The sequence below is a fragment of the Micromys minutus genome, assembly GCF_963924665.1.
Source record: "Micromys minutus genome assembly, chromosome: 2".
NCBI classification, from domain to species: domain Eukaryota; kingdom Metazoa; phylum Chordata; class Mammalia; order Rodentia; family Muridae; genus Micromys; species Micromys minutus.
This window is the reverse complement of record NC_137971.1, coordinates 12,388,831-12,405,444: the sequence shown is the minus strand read 5'-3', so window position 1 is coordinate 12,405,444 and position 16,614 is coordinate 12,388,831. Positions and strand designations below refer to the sequence as shown.

At 39.4% G+C, this 16,614-nt stretch overlaps 1 protein-coding gene across 1 annotated transcript in view; it reads left to right on the top strand.

The window, feature by feature from the left end:
* The window catches only part of SORCS3 (sortilin related VPS10 domain containing receptor 3), a gene marked incomplete at both ends in the record, with an annotated part of 603,941 nt that overhangs the window by 377,812 nt on the left and 209,515 nt on the right, over positions 1–16,614 (top strand). Inside the window, one exon of the mRNA XM_080913549.1 lies at positions 9,366–9,439. Within this exon, the coding sequence (XP_080769675.1) occupies positions 9,366–9,439 (74 nt within the window). The remainder of the gene's footprint in view (positions 1–9,365; positions 9,440–16,614) is intronic.

The window sequence follows — 16,614 nt, the reverse complement described above, 5'->3', positions numbered from 1 at the left end:
GACAAAAGAATGGATTTCAGTAAATACTACATAAATTGTTTACAAGATTGGCTTACGTGACTATTAGCCTAGAAAATACTCTTCAACATAAAAGAGGATGAAAGAAATTGTAAAAATAATTTGTGTAAATAGAGGCACTGGCTAAATTCAGGATACAATGTCAGCCCTTCACAACACACACAAATGAAACATTATTTCTTCAAGGTTATATAAACTTGTTTTTAACATCTTGCAACTAACAGAAAAGTCAGGATAGTTAGAAAAGTGAGCACTGTGCTGGAGTTGGGGCCCTGGATTTTGAATTTCACTTTCAGAACTAACTAGTTATGTCTGTGTGAAGGACACTCACTCATGTTTTCTGACTGTCTTGTTTCGAGTTTTTATGGCTGAGATGAAACTCAACAACCAAAAAAACAAGTTGGCGAGAAAAGGGTTCATTCAGCTTACACTTCCACGTGACTGTTCATCACCAAAGGATATCAGGACAGAAACTTAAACAGGACAGGATCTTGGAGGCAGGAGCTGATGTAGCTGATGTAGACACCATGGAGAAATGCTGTTTACTAGCTTGCTTCTTCATGGCTTGCTCAGTCTGCTTTCTTATAAAACTCAGGACCACCAGCCTAGGGAATGGCACCGCCCATCAGAGCAGGCCCACATTTATCACTAATTGAGAAAGTGCCTTATAACTGGGTCTCATAGAGGTAATTCCTGAACTGAGGTTCCTTCTTCTGTAATGACTCTAGCTTGTGTCAAGGTAACATAAAACCAGCGAGTACACTGACTTAGATCACCCATATGTCAAAGCACCTATCTGGACATAGGTCTGAAACCTATTTAAGTTGTTAAAATTGTTGGTTCTGTGGTCTTACATGACTACCCAGTGAGATGTAGCTTCTGGAGGATTTTGGAGAGCTCAAATTCTTAGTATAGTACCTTACACTGTACCTAAGACAGATAGTCTAAAGCATGCATATTGGCTCCAGATAGGACACCCAGTCCCTTGTTGTTTATCTGCCATTCTTCCTCAAAGTAGAAATGGAAAATTCTCCTCTCTGACAGAAGAACTGAAATAGGTATGTCATAGATGTAGAATTTTTTTTCTAGATAATCCAGGTCATTTGAAAATCTGTGAAGATCATTGTCATTAATTTTAAGCACATACATGTCTTAGAAAAGACTCCAAGACATGGGCCTATTTGTACTTTCAAACAGCTCCAGGTCAGATGTCCAATTTGTTAATGGAACACTTTAGGGGTTTGGTATGGGCTGATAAAGAGCTCTAAGAAGTTTTCAATCTGAAATTGTTTGCTTTATTTGGAGATATCCTGCCTCCCCCTAATCCAGTGCTAAATTCCTTCATAGGCAAATCTCATTCCACTAAGAACATTTATTTCCTTGACTTCATGATTGTAATTTGCTTTTTTTTTTTCCGGTTTCTGTTAGTTAAGTACCTACCTGCTTGCATCAGTGCTCCTCCCCACCTTCCAATTTTGATCTATTTCACTCTGAAAGGTCAGTCTTCTAATCTGTTATACCCTTCCAGTACATATTGATGGTCATGTCTCCTTTGTTTCCTCTTTAGTCACGTTGACCATCTTTTTGGATCTCTTTCCATCTCAGCTTTATCTTCATTGAGCTCCAGAGCCCTTGGTGATCTGGGCCAAATGAATTGTATTCTTGTGGAGGATGACATCATGCTGTTTTATTTCCAGCATCTCTTGTAATGATAAGATATTTCATCTTGGTTATCTACAAGGGTGAGGTGGAACTCTTTAGGTCAGAACCTACTCATCCATGATGCCTGAGCTTTGAGCCATCCCAGAGGACAGAGCTGAGCATGGTTTCTGGTGTTTTATGAGACTCTGTGTTTCACCTAACTGCTGACACCTCTCTCTTCCTGCCTAGATGTAGATTTTTAGGGGTAACAGACATTGTGCCACTCTTGAGAGTCATTGCACATAGAATCATATGGTGCTCTCATGATACTAAATAGACGCTTGAGTAAAATGCTCTCAATTCATTGACTACAGGTAGTAATTTAATTCAGCTCCAAACTTCTCAGTTAGCTCAGTCAACAAGGATCCCAAAGTTAAAGAAGAACACACATAATTAAGTGGAATGCATTTTACCATCTAGGGTCCTAGAAATTAGATAAAAGAAACTGTAAAGGAGATTCTTAATCAGAAAATGAGATTCTTAATTTAGTTTGGATTTCAAATTCCAAAGTGTGGATCTAATATTTTACAAGAGATGCATAAACTGCTACTAGTATTTTTATAAAATTAAAATTGATTGACAATTGCATATTCTAACCATGCTTCTTGAGGCAAGTAAACCAGAACAATGTCACTGGTGGTGCTGAGGCAGCATCTGCCCATTTGCGTCAAATCACATCTTATTTCTGAATTACATTAGACATTTGAATTTTTGGCCAAAGGGATTATTAAAATGAAGATTTCACAGAAAAAAAATCCAAGTTTTTGGACTCCCTTAAAATAAGATTAAACCTAATGATTACTTGATCAGCTTTTGATAAGCTGAAGTGCAGATCAGCCCAGTGCAGATGGGGCTCACTCCCTGTCACCAGCCTTGTGTGCAGTGCCTTCTGCTGAGTGTCATTGTATTTACTCCTTGAAATCAAAAGGAAAGAGAAAATATTTTGTGCCTTTTGCCTCTATGAAAAGAACGGAAATAGAAACCAGTCTTAGCAGACCAAGAGGTTCAATATAAATGAGAATATCTTCCTCTTGAGTAAGATTCTCTGTGTTAAGTGTCAGACAGATTAGCCTGTGTCTAACAAGTACAAATGGCAAAACAGTTCTCACAGTCCTCATGAGCTGCACTATGGGGTTCAGGGCCTTTTAGTCCTGCATCTTTAAGTGAAGGCCAGGCCCTTGAAGGCAGAAAGTTTTTGTTCATTTTATTTGAAGATATATCCCCAAACCCAAATAAAATGGATAGCTCTTACTACATTATTTGTATTTGTTAAGAGAATGATTGAAGAAATCCATCAGAGGAAAATACATGAGACAGCAATCGCCATGGGTGAAAATCTTCAAGAAGAAAAGACAAACATTGTTCTCTGCCAAGTGACAGGGCTAAGGGAACACCATATGTCTCTTTTAGATAGATGTCTTCATAGAAAGGAATGTCTCCCAATGGCTGGGGACAAAGGCTATAGTCTATTCTCTGAAACTTGAAGGAGCATTGGATGGGGTTTGTCATCTCTCATAGTGAAGCCAGAGACTCTGTAGAGACCGTTGGAGGCTCTATACAGAGGTACACATGGAAAAAAAATCTCTAGAACTTTCTGGTCCTGAATTCTCTTTGTTTTCTTGCAACCATAGTCACAATCCCTGTAGTCAGGCATTGGACAGCTAAGCCCTCCCACACGCATCCTTCTGCCATCAAAGGAAAAGACAGAGACCATTTTATTTAGAGTAAAAATGTGGTGTATGTGTGCACATGTGTGTGTGTGCTGAGCTACACACAGCCTGCTTATTTTATTTCAGAGATAATATTTTTCAAAAGCCGTCGTGTATAACATAAATTCTTGAGGGCATTTAAACATCAAGCCTAGACTTTCTGTAAGCAAAAATTTCTATGTAGACATTTTTATAATACATTTTTTTCTTCTTTGTTGGACATAGACCATCTGAAGGAGAGCTGGTTTAAACACCAAATTCTCCTCTAAAAGACGTTTTTTCTTGCCCCTCTGACTGTATTTGTTATTTACATGGAATTATTATGATCCCCAATTCTTGCAAAATATCTTTCGGATTCAGATTCTCTGAAAAATGCATTGAGCAGAGAAATGTAGGCAAATAGTATAGGTTTTCCAGTCACAGAGACAATGATCTGACTTTGTAGAAGACTTTATCAGTATAATTTATGCCTCCATCAAAATAAAGGGTGGCAGAGAGATTCATCAAGACCTACAATCATGCTTGTCTTTCAGATGCCTGCTCCCTGGGTATACAATACCTACAGCACTTTTCATGTACGGAGACAGCAAAATACCGCAAGCCACTACCTTAGAACATCAGAAAGCTGTTGTCTCATCTCTGGAAGGTAGAATTCTAAAATCAAGACATTTGATAGAGTTCCAATACCTTTCAAACCTTTGGAAGATACCTCCCTGCTTTCCTAGTCGAGGAGTTTATCAACCACCAGAGGCAATACTTGGCTTGCAGCCGCTTCCCCTGATTGGCTGTCTTCCAGGGACAATTACTTCCAACTCAATGTTTTTCCATTGTCCTCATGTGTTACCATCTTTCTTCATCAGAAGACAGTCTCATGAATTAGTGCCTACCCTAATGATCTCAGTTTTACCTCATTGCATCTGCAAAGATGTTATTTCTACATAAAATAACTTTTTCATGCACTGGGAATAGAGGACTCCACCATGTCTCCGTGTCAGCTTGTAGTGATGCCTGATGCTTCTCACAAACTTGCATTATTTTATTGAACTTAAATTTAGGGTATAACCTGTTGCTCTCCCTACAGAATATCCTATTGATTAAATTGCCACTTTAGTCCATGAGCTAAAGACAGGGAAGGGAGAAAATCAGATTAGTTCCCTGGTGATGTCTGAGACTGATGTCATTGTCAGAAGGGAGCATGAAGCAGGATACAAAGCAAATATGGCTTCCTATGTGTAGCACTCTACAAACAATGGTCTGATTTAGGGCTGTTCTGTATTTCTAAAACACCTTGTACTTTAATGTTGCATGAACAACATCAAGTTGAAACCATATAGGCTGTATAAACACCCTATGCGCGGATCCATTGCTTATTCAAGTAAGACTGTAACACCATGTGTGGAAATTTATGTGGAAGGCAATTTTGTGGGAAGTACCTTATTATTTTGTCTAATACTAGTTACCTCATTAAAATAAAACTGGTTTTAATTCTTGTCCTTTCAAGAATAAAAATAGAGTAATATGTCCATTATAATAAAAATCTTTCCATATAAAATACACATAGAATGTACTTTCACAACTGCTAATGTATAATATTTATCCACCATAAACAAATAACTGAAACTGATGTAAATGTTTAAATTACACACACACACACACACACACACACACACACAAACATCACACACACACATAGTCACACACATACATATATGAACAATTCATTATCCTGTAATTTAGAGATGAACATTGATAATATTTTGGCTTATTTTTAGCATATTTCAGATTTTAATAGTTAAGTCAACATTTTTATTCTTTTCTTTTTGAGCAGCATATCAGGAATGTTTTCATAACATTAATATTCTTCTTACACTTCCTTTTGCAAAATCACAATTTTATCTCCTTTTGAATATTACAGTTTAATTATAAAAGTCATTTAGGTTCATAATAATTTTTAAAGTGTGGATGATAAAAAGACAAAAATCCCAGTCTTCCATAATTTGTCAGAGACTGCAATGACATATATTTCAGGGTGATATAATTATATGAAATTCTATCTTCCATCAGCCATCATGGTTTTCATCATTGTAACCCTAGCTCTTAGCTCAGTGCCTACTGTATGAGAGTTGTTTCCCATGCTTTCTGTGAATAAATGAGTAAGTGCATGAATGATTAAATGGAGTCTCTGAATGAAGAGGCTACAAAGACCTAAGCTCATGGTAGAAAGAAAATACATTTCAGGCTCAGCTACTCACTTTACATTGAGATACATGGGTAGCTAAGCCTGAGCCCTAGATGGAGGGGAGCCTGTTCTTTCTATTCATCCAAATATGCCCATGGGCAGAAAATTCAATTTAATTTTTTTCCTCATCAGTCAAGTTGAAGAGCTGAGAAAGCAAAAGCAGGAACGGTGGAGGAAGGCAGTACTGCTCATCCTTCCTGTGGTAGAAAGATCATGCGATGAGAGGAGCTATATGTCTCTACAGAACGGTCCCTAGGAAGCACGCTCCTTCTGACATGACCCTCCATGGCAGAGGTACTGATCACCTCCCCAAAGGGTAGAGACTCCAGCATTCCAGGGTGAGCCTCTTGGGTTCTGCCTGGCTTGTCAGCATTTGAAGACATGACAGTCATCTCTTCACTGCCCGACAAAGGTTGAGATGTGTGTCATATGTGAATCAGGAGCCTCCTACATTTAAATGGGAAACATGCATTTCAGTCTGAGCATCAGGCTCTCCCATAACTGCATGGGAAGGACAATAAATTATTTCTTGAAGACCTCCTAAGAAAAGTCAATTCTTGCAAGAAAGTAATTGATAGCTTCCTCCCAATTACTGGTCTGACACATCTCATTTCTAGTATATAGATACTGCAGACAAACAAACAGAAATAGACACAGGCAAACTGATTGAAGATAGGCCGGAAGGTAGGTGGGAGGAATAACTCTGTTTCCATTGAGCCCCCAAGAGCCATCATATCCTTTCTTCAAACTGAGAGTGATTCTACAGGTCAGGTTCAAGATATTAGTCATTTTGGTCCATTTCGTCCTTTTGTTATTATTGTCCCTTCTGCTTCATAAATCTCTGTCTAGCTTTTTACGCATTGCTGCTCTTAAGGACCTCTAATGGACTTCCTACAGTTTTGTTTATTCTTGGAATCTCATTGTTTCATTTCTCCTCGGTCAATACATCAGGTCTCTATATTCGCCTCCCGGTGTGTGTGTGTGTGTGTGTGTGTGTGTGTGTGTGTGTGTGTGTGTGTGTGTGTGTGCGTGTGTGTGTGTGCCTGTTTGTGTGTATGCAGGTATGTGTGTTTTAATAGCATTTCCCCTATCACAAAGCACAGGGCATATCTGCAGGTCTTCTCAGAAGAGTTACATTCTTTTCTTTCTAAAGAATTAGATGTAAAGAACAGAAAATTGTAGTCCACACAATCTCACCGATTTAAGAATCTTAAGCTGGCCTCAAAGACCAGTCAAAAGCAGATGGTCTCCAGAGGCCAAAAGGTAGGGAGGGGTGCGGGAAAACTGATTAAAGGGAAAAGTTATCTACACAGCAAAAGTCCTTTCTAGAGATCTGTTTCCCAGAATAGTGGCATGATCAATGCCTTGTATCATTTCTAGAAAGGTAGAATTTAAGTGTTTTTATGTTACAAGTGCTAACTATAGTTACTATGGTGACACAATAGATTTATTGAGCATCGTTTGATCATTTTCACAACCAAACACACAAAGGTGTCCCATTGCAGTCATAAATATATAATGCATACAATAATTATTTTTTAATAAATATGGGATGTGCTGTTGAATGTCACCTAAGGTAATAGTTTAAAGTCAGTGTTGCTCTGTTCTCTACATTGACACATAAAGGACAATAGGAGCTGTAAATACTAGTTTTGCCTGTCTTTACATAGATAGTTGGATGGCAGAGACTTGAGATCATTAACCCAGGAGGGTCAGGCTGGTTTTATGTGGCATTGCCACCATCACCTTCAGCATCAAATGTTGATGCCTTCATGTTTAAAATGGAATTAATAGCATACACCCATGGCTATCTTATATAAGCCTATTGAAAACCAAAGTACGTATCAATAGTATCAATCTATATATGTCTTTATAACTTTATGGGAGTAACTAATTTTGCCAATAGAAAATTATAATTTTTCATGGTGCCACTTTTCAATAACTATCAGCCTGGTAAAGTATAAAAGCATAAATTGGCCAAGTTATTTTTCTAAATGCCATAAATATTTTTAGATAATCATGTACAATGTGAAGTGATGGACTTGTAGTGTGGCCACATGACCTGGTAGTGAGGTTCTGGCTTGTACAACCTTACAGGTGACAGCTAGAGGGGATACTATTTGGGGATGTTATTGCACATGTTTCTATTTCTATATGTTAAGGGCCACCTTTTTCACTGCTGGATTCCTCTGATTTTCTCACAAGTAGAATTTTGTGTGCAGAACTACCCAAATATGGTATAAGAATCATGGCAGATTAGATACAAAATTCTTAGAAGCAGAATTTGTGGTGCCATTAGAAATCTTAAGTCCTGGAACTTTTAACCCAAATTCAACTTCTTCAAGACTGAGTTTCAGAAAATAGGGCTCCCATGTGAAGTGCCAGTCAGCCTAAAGCCCCTCTCTCTCTCACATGGATGACTAAACCTTATAAATGCTTATAGTGCTTCTCAGGAGATTAGTACCATGAGGCAGATAGTAAATGCGGTGGCAGGATTGTGAGTGGAATGATTGTGTCTATTTTGATGGATCAGAAAATGGTCACAAGTAGGTTCTGATGTTGGTAATAACTACTTCACCTTTATCTTAGCGATATGAGTCTGGTATATATTTGAAAGCACAACATGGTAGAATTATTAATACCACCACTATCACTATTCATTGTCATAAAGAATCAATCTTTGTGCCTTAATTTTCTTACTCTATTGAAAGTGACGCATGGTCAGTCTCTCATAGGTTGTTATAGAGATAACCACAAAAGTGGTCATGGAATCAGACAGTACTAGCCAGGCCTGAGATTCTTTCGGATGTTTCTCCAAAGCCCTGGAGTTCATCAAGGTTTTTTTTCCTACAAGTTGCTGTATAGTTTGACTTGCCTATTTCTGTTTTTAAATTATTGTTAATACAATGAGCATTTCACAGACACTTTGTATGTAACAGATGGATATACAACCAAAAGTAGATCAGTCTGAAAGATATAGTGTACTTCATAATAAGTATGAAGTAAAAATAAGAAATGAAAAAAAAGATGTATAGGCTGAAATAATTACAAAGTTTTAATTAATTTGTTTGTTTGCTTATTTGTTTGGTATGTGGGGGAGGCCATATTTGTGACTGTATTGCTTGGAAGAAGGAAATTTTCTGGGGGTTATTCCTGACATCTTGTCAAGACATGGGGTTGTTACCATCCTGGCATTTCTGGTGGCATTTAAGAGTTCCATTTCACAGTACTTACATCATATAAATCATAAACAAAGAAATCAAAGAATATAACATGTTGCCTGGAACATTACCTTAGATAGCAACTGATGAATATTTTTACACACGAACCTTTTCACTAACAGTACAAAATATAACTGTTACACGTTGCCACGTTCTTCAGGGTAAGAGCTCATTGTGCAAATGGATCAGTGGTTTTAATGCAAAATTTTATGAATCGCCTTTGATGTTTTTAGCTATGAAGAATGAGCGATAGCCACCAGAAATATATTTATACTCAGATCAAAAGCATTAAGCATTAGTCAATTAACAAGTGGATCAAGAAGGCACAATATGATTCTTGCATTTTTATCTGAGCAGATTGGCTATCTACTTGGCTGGTACTCTGGTCTTGTCACTGGCTAGTGGGGGACACATGTGTTGTTCTTCATACTTGGCCCTCACCTTATTCAATGTATTTCTTGCTTCACTGTCTTTCAGCTTTATAGCTCCATGGACTTTGGCCGAAGGTGGCAACTCATGCATGAGCGCATCACGCCCAACAGGTTTTACTGGTAAGCACCTTTGCTGTAGTCTACACCTCTAGGATAAAGAAAAACATGGGATAATGGAGAGGCCGAGACCATTCTGGGCACCCGCAGCAGTGGGGGACAAGTGCCTTTGATGAGCTCTTTGCTACTCACAGAGAAGTTCATGGGCAGCAGCATGGGCCCCTTAGAAGTGTGGAATCCAAGGCCCTGGCATGAGTTACGGAACTGGAATGTGGTTCCTCAGCACCTCTTGTGTCCATCAACTTTGCAAAGCACTGAGCTCGTGAAGGGTTGTCACCAGGCGCTCTTAGATACACTACCAAGCTCTCCCCAGCTTGGAATTGTACATATTTTATGGACCTGGCTACAGAACACTGTTCCCAAAGACATCCTCCAAAAAACAATTTCTACCATTTTTTTTCTCTTTTCATAAAAATTTCTGTGGTCAAGAAACTTTAGGTTACAACTGTTCAATTTTAAAATTCCAGACTTGGGAGCCATGTTAAGATAGGGAAGACTCAGAAGAAGTATGCCAAACCTGAAGCTACTATAGAATCTTTTCTTATGTCACCTCCAATAAATGCCATAGAACTCTCCCCATGGGCCATATATTGTAAAACATTGTTCTTAGTGAATTCGTGTTTTGAACAGGAAATTAGCCCTTCTGTCTAATCAGAAAGTGTTTTTATTAAGTACTGTTCCTTTAATCATGCATACTATTTTACCATATTAAGGCAAATTCAGTGTCCATTTGTCTTCTACATTTCCCTGTAATCATGAGATTCTTCGATCCTGCTTACTTCAGCAGAAATAATAGATAGAGAAATAGGAATGAAAAAGCCTAGAGCAACATATATAATACATTAAATCATATGCTTAATTAAAAGTGAAAACAAGATTAAAGCACTCAAAAGTAGTATCTAGTCACAACTTATTTTAAACATCTTCCAGTTTCTGTAGAAAGTCACACCCGTGTCATTTGTACTCTAGACAACATCCAGAATAGTTGGAGATGTGGGGAAGATGCTGAGAACTGCTTTGGACATTTGCACAGTCACACTAACAAAGCTGTAAATGAACAGCTCCCCTTTGTAGTCGCAAAACTATTTCCAGAATTAAAAACAATAGTTGCTCATGCATACAATGGCAACCCACCGAGTTCTGTTGTGCACAGCTCAGTGGTAACAGAAGAGAGAAATAAATTGTTCTTGACACCACACCTGGCCTATTCTTACTGTTTTTGCCTTTTGCAGACCAAGAGTTCTTTCATCCATAACTCTTATTACTATTAGAACTATTAATCTTTTGCAGTAGACTAAGACAGAAAAAAGGAAATATTTACCCCACCGATAGTCTAGCATTATAGTAGACCTTTCTTCAATGGAAATGGACCAGTTTCTCAGTGTGCTATTATTCAAGTAAAGAGGTAAAAATCCCTCTGGTGTTTGTGGAATAAACTTGAGACGGTAAGGCAGTGGGCCAAGGAAGGAGAAAGCAGAGCATGTGGCATGAGCCACATCATCATTGCTGAAGGGAGATGTAGACAGACAGACGAACATGCAGGGTATATATGCATATGTAATTGGACATCAGGCATAGAGGATACCCACACTCCACTCCACAGACAAGAAGGAAGGCACAAGTGAGGGTATTTGAATCTCACTTAGAAGGAGGAATAGAATAGTCATAAGAGGTAGATGGAAGGAGAGTACTAGGTGAGAGGGGGAAGGGGAGGGGAATGGGGGTTCAGTATCAGCTGTGGGGCTGGACAGGAGGGATGGCCAGATGGCCATGAGAATGAATGCAGTCTGCAGCTGGTGAGGGTGAGGAGGTATGGGGTATCTCCAGGAAGAGTCAGAGACCTGGGTTAAGAGAGGAGCCCAACAATCAATGGGGGGGTGACCTTAGCTATGACTTACAGTGTTGCATATATGGAACTTGAAGAGGCCATTCCCTGTAGCCAGGCCGGAGCCCCAATGGAGCCATAGGGACACTGAGTCGCCCTCAAAAATTTGACCCAAAATGTATTCCGTCTACAAGGAATTCAGGGATGGGAGACAAAGAAGAGCATTTTCCTATCTTTTGCAAAGAGCCAGAGAGGAATGTTCCAGCTGCTTCCCCTCTGCTCCCTTCTTCTGTGGAACAGACAATAAATCCCCAGGTCCTGATAATTGTGTTTCATCTCTGTTCCACTCTGTGCTCCTTTCATATATTCCCCCATGGGGAAATATAAAAGTTAGTGCCCATGCCAGCCAGCCGAGGGATAGCTGAGCGTTTCGTTTTTGCAATTATCACTCCTCTTCTGATGTGTAATTGCTGTGATTATTCTTTCAGGTGTCACAGGAGTCACAGAAGAAGGGCTCATAGTTTTCTTTCTGTTTTTTTTTCCCCACCAAAGATAGAATCCAAGGCTATCTATGGCTTTTAGCCACTTGTGTTGAAGTCACATGGTTGGCGTGTGTAATAGGCATATCTTCTACCCCTTTGAGAAAATTCAAAGTATGTGTTTCTCTAGATAAAAGGGCAAAGGTTGGTGTGCTTTATTTACCCTGTGTTTTCCACATACATGCAGTGAAAAGAGAGTTTGTCTTGCAAGTTTCACAGGGTCATCGAAAGGAGGATATTTGAATGTGGTGAGAGTCAATGGTTTTAGATCTCTACTTCAGACATTTAACTTGTACAGTATAACTCCGTTACTTAAAGTTACTAGCAAGTGCTTTTAAGTCCTGTGTTTGGTTACCGTCTTTAGAGGGTGACCCTTAAGTCATTCACTGTTTTGCTGGTGCATAAACAAGAATCAGTGTATGCTGGGGCTGCATGCTCATGGACATTTGATAACAGTTCAAAGGATCTATTTACAACCCGGAGTCCATACCATAAGCACAATGCTATTTTTACCACTATTCACTAGCTTCCTTATGATGTAATAAAAATACAACCAAACAGAGGGATGGATGTTCTAAAGCTACTTCTTCTGGAGAGAGGCTCCTGAGTGTGGTAAGGAGGTGCTGGGCACACTTGAGAGGAGGCATGGGAGCCATGGTATCAATAGACTCTAAAGTAAAAGTCAAGGAGAGTTTTAATTTGTAGTTTTTAGACACAGGATGACTGCATGATATGTAAGAAATGTCTCTAAATACTGCTCCTTAAGACTTGGGCATTTGCAAATGTCTGAGGGGTGGAGTTTTGTCAATGTGACTTTATTCCTGCTTCTTTTGGCCAACAAAAGCAGAAGCTAAGAGAAAAATCTGGGGAAAGAGAATGGATATTGTATTCCAGAGGTGATTTCTACCCAAACTGCTATAATGGGGGTTATCGGAATGTTTGAGAACCTCCTTTGTGAATTTCTTCTTTAGCGGAGCCCCCAATGCTGGTGGGACAGTGCAGGACATGAGCCATAATATTCACTATTGCCCATAACAAACAGCTCCATAATTAAAACAGATTTTCTAACCATATCAAAGAGCTCACTTAGGGATCTTTAGATGCAGGATAACATCATTCATGTTTCATCAGGAGAGATAGCTGACTCAAAAGCTCTGTGTTTACGAGTTATCCCCTTTTTCACTTGATACCTGGCCATCCTGTAACCTCTGGACCTGCACAGTGCTCCCTCTTTATCTCTCCAGGTGCTCCAGCAATGGGAATTTACAGGAGCACAGGAGGAGAAGTGTCTTAATATTCTCTCTCCACATTTCTTAGTCACTACATGTTACAGAAGAGTTACAGTCAGGCGGGAAGTTTGCCTGCTGGGCTTTCATTTTCTATCGTTTAATTCCACTGAGCCATGAGTGGTCCTCATGGAAGATGCTGAGCAAATGGGCCCATTCTGTAGTAGGATAGCTTTTGTTTGTTGACTTTTGTTTTCTACACGGTTCGTGTTAGCACTTGCAGTTCAGAGATTCATCTCTATGGCCCTGCACTTTTCCTGGGTGTTGTCCTCTGTGCATGTCTTCTTAAATGGGAAGTGGAAAGAATAGGAAATCAAAACAGTCGCCCCACCCTTCTGTGAGCACTCAGGAGTCCCAGTGAAGGATCCTTTAGGGGAGAGATAATGACATGGAAAACCCCCAGGTATTTAGTATTTTAAGGTTCACCCTTCAAACATTGTTCAAACCACACATGTTTGTTGTTGTTTGTTTTGTTTTTTACAATCCACTTATGCCTTATAACAATAAAAGCTCATTTACTGCCAATTTACTCCCTCCTTGCAGCAGGCAGCTGTCAGGATGCCTCTCTGGGATGATTTCTGCCTCCTGGTATTTTGTCATTCCTCCCCTTTAGGGAAGGCTTCATTTAGAACGTTTTAGTGAGCAGAACATGGCAGAGGTGATGAGACTTTTCTATGGAGATTAGAGTATAAGAGGGTAGCGATTTTCATCTTGGGTGTATCCTCATGCTAAATCAGGATGTTATTCTGTATGCTGAGGAAGGCTATATGCCAACTGAAGGATGCTCCCAGGGTAGTAAGGAACCAGGCTGCCAGCTGAACAGTTTAATGCTTGCTCGAAGACAAATGCTAACTTAAGACGTGCAAATGAACTTGAAGTAGATCCGTCACTAACCAAGTTTTTATATGAGACAGAGATCCTGGCTAATACCTTGAAAGAAATTTCTTGGAAGCTCTTTGTGCACGGCTCCCCAATCCTGAGCCACAGAAACAGTTCGCTGAATATTTATTGGTTTTAGCCTCTACGTTTGGTGACTTGCTGCCCACAAATAGCTGGCCAACTGCTGTTCCAGTGTGCATTTTAGGCTCTAACTGTGGACTTCTGCCCACATATACTGTCCTCCAATCATGCCCTACTTGTATTCGGTACTATATCCTCTTTGATCTCAAACTTGATGTTCCTCTGCCAAGTCTCCAGCTCACTTTTACCACACAGAAGTATCTCTATGCGTGGGTGTTCCGATTGTCTGATTCTCTGACTCTGGTGTTTGAAGTTTAGCTGACAGACTCGACAACTCTTGTCATCAGTCCAAATGACTCACTCACCATAGTAAGGCTGTCTTCTATCTTATGTGCTTTTGCATTTGACAACAAAATTGAAATGTTCTTTCAATTTTGACTGTTTGTGTGTATGTATATATGTAGATATATGTAGATATGTATATACACACTCTATATATCTATGTGTGTGTGTGTGTGTGTGTGTGTGTATCCCATTTAGAGAAGTGCTAATTTCAGTTAAGGCACAAGAATCTCATTAATTCATGTTCCAGACACTCATCTTAGTCATATGACAGCTGTGATGTGAAAAATATAGGAGAAACAGGAAGTAAAACTAGGGAATAAATGGCCTAAGGTAATGTGACTGGAATGAATACTGAAACCTGTCATCTAAACTTGAACTCTATTGATCTTACTGTTGGAGAACAGTGGTTCTCAACCTGTAGGTACTGACTACTTTGAGAGTAACGTATCAGATATCCTGCATAGGAGATAGTTATGATTCATAACAGTTGCAAACCTACACTAATGAAGTAACAACAGAATGATTTTATGGTTGGGGGTCACGAATGCATGAGGAATGGTACTGAAGGGTCACAGCATTAGGAAAGTTGAGAAGCACTGTCCTAGAATGTAGCCTACATACTGCTTCAAAACCAGTCTCTTTCTATTCAGCTGAGAACTCATTCTGAGTATAGATTATGATTCCTGAAGAACCAACTGCCGAATCATCCTTAAGCCATTACTGCATTATCCCTGACAGAGACAGAGTTAAGGAATGGGCAGGATGCCTTGAGATTGCTTCCTGGAAAAAATCAAGATCTTTTCAAACAACGTTAACATTATCGGCTGAATTTTTGATGCTGTCTCCAAATGTGCCTCCACAATTTTGCAAACATAGTCATTTGCAATCGCAAGTAATGGGATTTAGGCATCGACCTGATATAAGGGATCAGATTTAGAGGCCCGTTGCAAAGCAGGGTATGCCACAAATAATATTTAATTCAGCTCTCCCTTACATATTTAAAATGGTGCAGCAATTTAAAAATACATTATATTCAAAATAATACATGCAAGGTCAGGAAGGGAGATATGAGAGCTCAGCTTGCAAGCAGAAACTAGTTTTAACTTTGCTGATGGAGGCCACCCGTGCTGTGTGGCTACTGGAATCTTGGCTGTACAAGAACTAAACAAAATGCAGTGCTCAAAAGATACATATTGTAGTTAGCTCGTATCCAGAGGAATAGATCAGAGACACTCCTACAAAGTGTAGTGCCTTTGATGGCTGTAGTTTCCCTGGAATCATATAACCACTTGCAGGCTACAGGGAGAAGCTGAGAATGTCAGTGGCAATGAACTGTTTAGCAGGACCATGAATAGGAAACAGGTCCAGAAAGAAATGAGAAGAGGAACATATGAAGCTGAGCATCTCAGGCACAATGTAAAGGACCAAAGAACTTGGACTGTTAACACTGCGGGCTCAGTACCAGGCTGTAGGTACCAGAAACTTAGTTCCTTTTCTCACCCAAGGGCATCTTAGTGTTTAATTCTATTTGGTCTAGAGACATGTGTTAAGGCCGTGGACTCTAACGACATGTCATAGAGTATGTCAGAGGCTGTGAGTCTTAGACAGCACACGGAGATTTCCCCTTTCACATTTCTACTGGCTGCAGTCTACAGAATACTAACATGGCTGTCTTTGGAAGGCATGCGCTTATGGTTCCTAGAGAGGCACCTTCTCTTAGTTTCTCCCGGTAAGCTGACAGCTCATCTCCTTTATAAGCTTATTGCATCTGGTGGGGTCCGTCCTCCAGATGTGATCAGCTCTCCCTGGCCTACCTGCAAATGCTATCACGCCAGAGGAAGGGCTTGTGCATATGTACTTGCGTGGCCCAATTTAGAGTGTAGAGCATGGAAGAGCTTGGAAATGAATCTACAAAAAATTCTACAGGAAGACCTATCAAGAAAACTTCTGCAGCAGAAAGGTAGAGCAAACACTAGAACTAGAGAAATTAGTTCTTAAAAGACACAGATGAATCACCTCAAAATATTCCTTTTTCGTTTTTCTTTTTTTTTTTGGGGGGGGGAAGGTGGTGTAAATTTACGTTCTTTATATTGGATTTCCAAGTGGTTTATATTGTTTATTATTATGATTTTTTCTTTTTCTTTTACAACTTTATTTTAAAAAGAGAGATAAACGTACAGATTTTTAAAAGCATTTTGGCATAAAACTATATGAATATATGTT